Here is a 7,865-nt window from a genome sequence, read left to right on the forward strand (position 1 = left end):
TTCATACAAGAAATACGCACTTTATCTCTCCTGCCGATTCCAGACTCAAGCGGCCAGGCCCTTCGATGGTCAGCCGTTGACTGAAGATATATTCTTCAGTGAACGGGTCGGATAATAACGCTGCCGTTCTGCGACAGTTGGATGATGAAAAATTTCGCTCGTATCTTTCAAATGTGTGTTAAAATACACTCAAAGTTTTAAGAAGTTTCGATCTATCTCTCCCTATCAAAATAAAAAAAAATAAATAAAAAATCACCGACAATCACCTTCTTGGGACTTTAAATCAGGACACTGCGTTAAAGACTGTCTCATATACGGAGCATCCGTTTCATCTCGATCAAGATTAGCGCATCCGTGATGTATTACAGTTACTCTGAATTTTCTTCCAGACGAAAACTTTTCGAAAAACGATTCGGCTTCTGTACCCAACGTAGATACTTCACTTGCGACTAGCTAAGACAGCGTTTCGATTCTATGCCTACGAAAATTCAAGATCGCGAGAGCAGATGAAAAGTTGTTGGAGTAATTATGAATATTTATGTTATGGAATACATCGAGACCGAGTCGAATAGAATCCCACTTCGAAAAGAATAATTCTTCTATTTTCATATTATAGACGTATTATTGTAGATGATCTAGTATGTCTCCTGGAACATTGTAAAATGTATAGTATGCATCACGTATTAACCGTAAATGGATCATAAATATCAATATCGTATATGGACCGCATATACATATACACGTTTTGGTCTCCGCATCATTATTACATCTGATCTATTATCATTTATGATCTATGTATACATTCTTCTCTCGGGTACCTATACCTAAAAATTACTGTTGTGCTACGAATTTTGGACGAAATTTATTCCCATTTTTAATCTCTTGTATCACCGACAAGTTGTTGAGTACACACAGGCTAAGTTCTGGCTTGAGCTTACCATTGCGAAGACTGTTACTGAGAAGATTAGTGCAGCCAAAGCCCATAAGGGCGACTGCTTTTTTATACTTCATTGTCAGTCAACGTTCATGGTTATGAAGAATTTCTTTTAGCGGCGTAGATAGTTGCTTGGTTGGTAATACGTGAAACTGCTAATACCTCCAGACCCGAAAAACTGTTTCGAATAATGACCCAGGGCTGTGAATCTTCATATATTTTAGTTAACGTTGGAGGTAGCCCCGCGTGTGCAGGAAGTATGGCGGAGGAGTTGTCTCTCTTGCTTAACAACTTGGTTGGTCGATACGTTTCCTCTTACTTAATCAAAAGCAGAGTGAGAGAGATGGAGTGTCCAGGGTACTCTAGGGATATACATCCGGCTATATGGAGATATATATATATATCTCGCTATTGAAATCGACTAGAGCACCCCCTTAAATTCCCTAGATGAATTTGTTCCATTTTCTACCAATAATCTGTTGACTGTCAAAAATCGGGGTTGCGCTATTTAATCACACACACGATTCACAATCGATTCCCGTAAGAACAAATTCATTCGTGGCAGATGTATATGAAGCGTGTGTGGAAGCCCGTATTGACTATTTTTGAACGGAAAAAACTCCCGGGTGTTCATACTGAACGTAACCTAGCAATTTTAGCGACCTAATGAAAATTCGGTTTTATGCAGCGATGCTCGAACGCATCGTCCTAACCTCATTTCTTCGTTGACTGTATAATTGAATTCTAAAACCAGAAATTACATTCAACTGTTTGTTAGGATGAATTATGCTGGTAGGAATATGTCCAATTACCGGGCAGTATTCAAATCTCGAACACAAAAGGATGACGATACCGAATTATCCGAGAGTGACATAATTTCAGCCAGAACGAGTGGTCAACTGAATTTATCAGCGAAAGGATTATCATCTGGTAATTCATTCAGAGATTTTGGAGTTTACCAATTATTCGTATCAGAGAAATTATGTCTGCGAGTTTTCGCGGCCTGATTAATTCTAAAATAGATGTACAAGTAGATGTTAGACAATAGAAGTAGAAAGAAACGATAATTCATAAAAATTCGTCCAGTAAAGGTATAACGGCGGCTGACTCCAGGCTAACTCCGCGTGGCTTCTGTATGAATTTGATGCTTTCACCTTGTCGAGCATATATCCATAGTTTTTTTTTAGTCTCATTTACACTTAACAGTTTAAGAAAAAGGAACAAAGTTCTTTATGTACAGAAAATTATTAAATGTGCCATAAAACTAACATCACAATTTATCTATAATTATGCTTGTTTGATCTAATGTTAAAGCAGTGCATTCTTCAATCATTTTAATTACAGTGCCGACAAGAGTATGGCATTTAAATGAGCTGACGAATGAAGAACTGAAAAAGTTGGATATGACGCTAGATTGTGACGAGGGAAAGGAGCGATGGTGGGAACATGAACAATTGAAAATATTGAAATTGAGTTCAAACAGCTTGACTGAACTTGACTCACGAGTGCAGTATCTGACGGAGCTCAACGTTTTGGATGTATGTTGGATAGAATAAACGTGCAAATAGATTTGTTCACAGTATTAAAACTTTTTTATTAGTAAATTCAAAAGTGATCCTTTTATAAACAGTATTCAGGATAATACAATGAATTAAATATCTTGAGAAAACGGACTTTTTAATTTTTCAGTTGCATGACAACATTATTGAAGATTTGCCGCTTGAAATTGGATACTTGAATAAATTGAGAAATTTGAATTTGGCTTCGAACAAAATACAGACTCTACCATTGAACATCTACAAGTTGTGTGAGCTCCGTTTCTTGGATATTGCAAATAATGTATTGAAAGAACTTGATCCAGGCATTGGAGATCTAGTTATGTTGGAACATCTGGTATGTGGGTTTAAACAATTTTATGGTTGGGAAGTTATGTAGAATTACTATCTCTCGTCTATCGCTAACTGTATTTATTCAGAATCTATCGTGTAACAACTTAACAACCTTACCTGTTGGAATGGGGTACCTGGTACGTTTGGTCACTCTCGATTTAAGTCACAATATGCTCAAAGAGTTGCCTCCAGACATTATGAGTATGAGAGGTGTGTTTCAAATTTACGTTGTAAATCTATTTTTCTCTTGCCATGTCAGGTTGCATCATCAGTCGATTATATAGATGTTACATTGCATGGTTTGGATTTATAGTTTTCCTACAATAAATCACTAGGTAAAAGAATCGTCGCTTAATTTGCTCAATCATAAATTTCATGCATACATCAGGCATGTGGCAATGGCATGTAACATTTTCGCAATCATTTGAGTAGAAAGACAATCTTTTTGCGCGATTTTTTCAAATAGTAGCACATGCCTGAAATAGTTCCACATACGCGGAAATTGATTCTGACACAGCTAATTTCCGCATGTGTACATGTATTTTATCATTTGATCAAGAGCTGGTTGCATGATAAAACATTTTTTTATATAACATTTGTTTTCCCTTTGATGTAATAGTAATAACCGTAGCGTTAATCAATCATAAAACTTGTGTAGAAGTAGAATTGATCATTTTTAATATTGTGACAAATTTTTGGTGTTATTGCATGTCCAGACATTTAATGTGTTACAAAAAATAATTTGTGGGTCGTTCCATGTCATCCGAGCTAAGTTTTTGATATAATGATATAGCGCTTTATTGAAGAAACAAGTGCTTCGAATGACAGGAAAGCCTACGTCGCCGAATCCTCAAATATCGTCCTATCAGGCGTATAGCGTATGCAACAAAAAGAGAGAGCGAGAATTGGACTATTTATTCTGTGACCTAAATATATTTTTATACGTATATACAGCACTGAAGAAGTTGGATGTAAGTGTTAATCAATTGGAAGATGTACCGCCTATGGGTGAACTTCGCAGAATTGAAGTTCTTATGCTGCATACAAACAATCTCAGTACTTCACCAGATACAAATGGCTGCACGGCCTTGTGTGAACTCCATTTGGGTAATAACAAAATAAGTGTAAGTTCCTTCTTCTGAATACTCTCATTGTCTCATTTTTTCGTCTACACCTCGTTTTTGCATATATTTTTAAGAAATATTAATAAGTTCAGTTAGTGTATTGAACACGTTTGCTTTCTTTATTGAAAGTCAACCCTTTTCAGGAGATCGATGTATTGAGTTTGGAAAGCATGGGGCATCTGAAAACACTCATTCTAGGAAACAACAAGATTGAAATGATCCCTGAAGAAATCGTGCAGCTGTGCAACCTGGAACGACTAGATTTATCCAACAACAACATTGTTAAGTATGTTTTTTATCTCTAAAGTCATACTGATTTCTCAATGAAATTCCAGTGATAGATTTTTGATTCACATTTGTTGAGTCGTGAGGTCACAACTACACATAGGGTTACTTGCAGCATCCCTAGTTGCATATGTTTTATGCCCAATCTGCATACTTTGCTGATTGATGGAAATAACATCCGCAATATTAGACGTGACGTGATTCAATGCGGAACTTCTAGGCTTTTGCGTTATCTCAGAGAAAGTATGAGCGTTCAAGACCTGGGATCTAATATGATGTATTTACCTTTTTCCAAAACTCCTGGTCAATTGCCCGACAAGTTAGTATATTACTACTTATTGAATGGTTCATGATATGTAAAATATTATGAAAATTTATCTGCCTTTCAGGTATGCTTTGAAAAATGGAAAATACTTAAGTTTGGCCAATCAAAATCTAGGTGAGATACCAGATTCGATAGCACAAGATGCATTTGAAGCTGAAGTAACGAGCATTGATTTAAGTAAAAATCAGTTCAAAGAATTCCCACTAAGTTTATTCATAGTGACAACTGTTAAGGAACTAAAAGTAGCGTGTAATCGCCTACAGTGTTTGCCCGACTTGGTTGGAGATAAGTTCAAGCACTTACAATTCATGGATATCAGTAATAATCAACTTTCTTCACTACCTGACAGTATCGCTATGCTAATTCATTTGAGAGAAATCAATATAGCTTACAATAGGTATTACCATTGATTTACCATATTATCATTAATTTCTGTATGCAGCATGTTGTTTTCTTCAAACTTTCAAAATGAATTTTCTAACAAAGTTTACTGTGATAAGATATCTAGATATCAGTTTCGTAATGCATAAGTGTCGTAAAATGATGCAAAAATAGCTAATCACTTCAAATGTATCAGGTTTGTCGATATTCCGGAGTGCATTTACGATGTTCCTGGATTAGAAATCTTAATAGCCAACAATAACAAGATTGAGAAAATTGACGTCATGCATTTGAGCAAACTCAAAAGGTTGGCGAATCTCGATCTTTCCAATAATAATATCGGAAACGTACCACCAGAACTTGGAAACCTTAAACAGCTAAAGTAAGTCATTATGTTGATGCAAGTAATCAATTCGCTTACTTTTTTGCATGCATCATAAAAAAATTCATGATATCAAATATTTCAAATGATGCATAGATATTTGGCATTATCTGGAAATTGCTTCAAGCAACCTCGACATACAACGCTCTCAAAAAGTACAGAAGAAATCCTTGCTTACCTTCGAGATCGAATTTCTACCTAACGTTATTATAATATTATAGTATTATATTCAATAGTATTTATAATTCACATAAGACGGTAGTTGTAATCACGATCGAGAAGCACTGTTTTTATACAAACTGTGTTGATCACGGTCAGCTTGCTTGCGTGATAATAAGCCATTGGTGCAGTGCGAAATAATGTTAGGTGTAAATTTGTTGAAAAAATTGTTCTTTAAAATCTTCTGTTCAGTTTTTACAAATTTTCACCTATGATATTCATCTGCATATTTTTCTACTTGATATTATCAATAGTGGAGAAACTTTACAAAAGAATTGTGGCTTACTAAATGTGAAGCCAAAAATTTAGTACAAACAGTTTTTGAAAGACAGAAGTTACGAATTAGAAACTATTCGAACATTTACGTAGCGCTAACTTGACTGATTGTTCGATTATTTATCAATCTAGAGAATTAAAGGAGGAAGAGTAGATTTTGTAATTCAACGCTGCAGAGTCTAAAAAAAAAATGAACTTATAGTATTAAAATTACGCTAATTTCATGCCAATCTGTGTACGTGTGAGGCTGATTGAAATCAAATAAACCATGTAATCAAAATTGCGAAATACGGTCAAAGAAAATGAATCAAGTGCATTTGAACCTTAGCTTGTACTTGTTTTTTCAGTCATACTCGAAAACTGGCAAAATCTTGATTTTCACGGATTAGGCAGCTGCGATATTTAATTGTGTTGTTGATGGCGTCACTGACACTCGCTTTTTCAACGTAGTCACTAGTAATAAATTCTTTAGAATCCCGTGAAAGATCAGTTGTGTATGAATGTAGTAATAATTACGTCAGAATAAATTTATAATAAACTTATAGATATGCCATGAGTCAATAAATTACTGTTATTGATTTTTGTCGAAATCAAACACGATCGCTGTGAGCACGATATTATACATAGATATTATTATACTGATTGAGTTCGCGTAAGGATCTATACCGATGTAAATGTATTGTACAAAGCCTAAATAAATGTATTTTACATAATTCAATGCAATATCAATTTGTGCGATTAAAGTATCAATTATTATCATTGTCTTACATACTAAGTACTGATTTCATATAATCAGTGAAAGATAAATGTTTATTTTTTACCCGATTGAAAAATATTTTGAATGAAAGTATAAATTATTAAATACTTTTTCGGCATTAAGACTACGTACTGCATCTTTTCATACAAAAAAAACCATATAGTTCATTAATCGATTAATTTTTACCAATTCAATGGAGTCATGTCCTACTCTTTTTTTTGGACTCAGTTAATCGATGCATCGATTATTTTTAACTTAGTTAGTGGCCATCGCTAGTACAAATGCTACAAATTCACGTGTGGAAAGAATGAAGAATTTTACTATTACTTGAAAGAATATCCTGCTATCTAAATATTTATAGGCGTAATTATATATTTGTCAGACATACTTTGTTCGTTAAATTTTTAGAGTTAAGAGTCAAAATTATATGAATATCATGATACAACAACGGCTTTGGAATGATATTTTATCATGTGAAAGTATAAAATAGAAAATATCGGTTAATCACGAAAGAATCCTTCTGTTCACTTCTTACTCATTCCGCATCCTCAAGCGACCGTCACTTTACATATTTAAACGAATTAAATTAGTCGCAGCAATAATCAAAATAAATTAAAAATTTCAAAATTATTCAATCTACAAACTGGCTACAGTTTTTATTAAAATAGAAAATGGATCAAAGAATCGAAAAGATCGTAAGCAACCTAATTACCGGGATTTTGGTGTGAAGCCGAACGAGGCTAGCCGTATCAGTAGTACATTCCGTTATATGGTCAGCCACCAACTAATTGTAAAACGACTCTAACTTGTAAGAGCAGAGCAGGGGGCGAAAGCTGGTAAGGTGTGGTCTTTCTGGTTGGTTAAAAATAATTTGCTTGAGTACTTTTTATTTGCTGTAGTAGAAAATTGCGTGCAATTTCGTAGTTAGTTTAAAAATTAAAACAGTGGGAGTAAAAAGAAAGCAGCGTCAGAAGCTAACGGATTCTTCGGCGGAGCAGATCTTGACAGGTTGAATTTGCCAAATCTATATGCAGCATAACTTTGAAAACTGGAAAATTTTTTACATAAATAAAAAATTGTTGTGCAACACTCGATGCCTCAGAGCTACTTGGTGCAATTGTCACGCCAAATGATCCGCCAGGGCGCTTCCTGAGGTGTTTCAAGATGTTCCGACGAGTCTTAATTTGCCCATTTCCGTTCCTTTTTGACATGCCATACGCGTAATGGCTGCTCTCGTTTACTTTTATCCTTCGGTTGCACATATTAGGACGACCAATTTTTGACCCGGTGATC

At 34.9% G+C, this 7,865-nt stretch overlaps 1 protein-coding gene across 3 annotated transcripts; it reads left to right on the forward strand.

Moving 5' to 3' along the window:
- The first annotated feature begins 1,622 nt into the window (after positions 1-1,622).
- Positions 1,623-6,595, forward strand: LOC124302490 (leucine-rich repeat-containing protein 40-like). 3 transcript variants are annotated; one of them, XM_046758720.1, is made up of 10 exons: positions 1,623-1,864; positions 2,279-2,472; positions 2,624-2,827; positions 2,910-3,033; positions 3,778-3,947; positions 4,091-4,233; positions 4,336-4,551; positions 4,622-4,954; positions 5,135-5,320; positions 5,417-6,595. In XM_046758720.1, the coding sequence occupies exons 1-10, from the start codon at positions 1,714-1,716 to the stop codon at positions 5,520-5,522; spliced, it is 1,827 nt and encodes a 608-aa protein (XP_046614676.1). In that variant the 5' UTR covers positions 1,623-1,713; the 3' UTR covers positions 5,523-6,595. The 3 variants fall into 3 exon arrangements, with proteins under 3 accessions (XP_046614676.1, XP_046614677.1, XP_046614678.1); XM_046758721.1 differs by having other exon boundaries at positions 4,348-4,551; positions 5,417-6,587; XM_046758722.1 differs by lacking the exon at positions 5,417-6,595 and having other exon boundaries at positions 4,622-4,875; positions 5,135-5,314.
- The last annotated feature ends 1,270 nt before the right edge of the window (positions 6,596-7,865 follow it).

Source organism: Neodiprion virginianus, chromosome 4 (assembly GCF_021901495.1).
Source record: "Neodiprion virginianus isolate iyNeoVirg1 chromosome 4, iyNeoVirg1.1, whole genome shotgun sequence".
NCBI classification, from domain to species: Eukaryota; Metazoa; Arthropoda; class Insecta; order Hymenoptera; family Diprionidae; genus Neodiprion; species Neodiprion virginianus.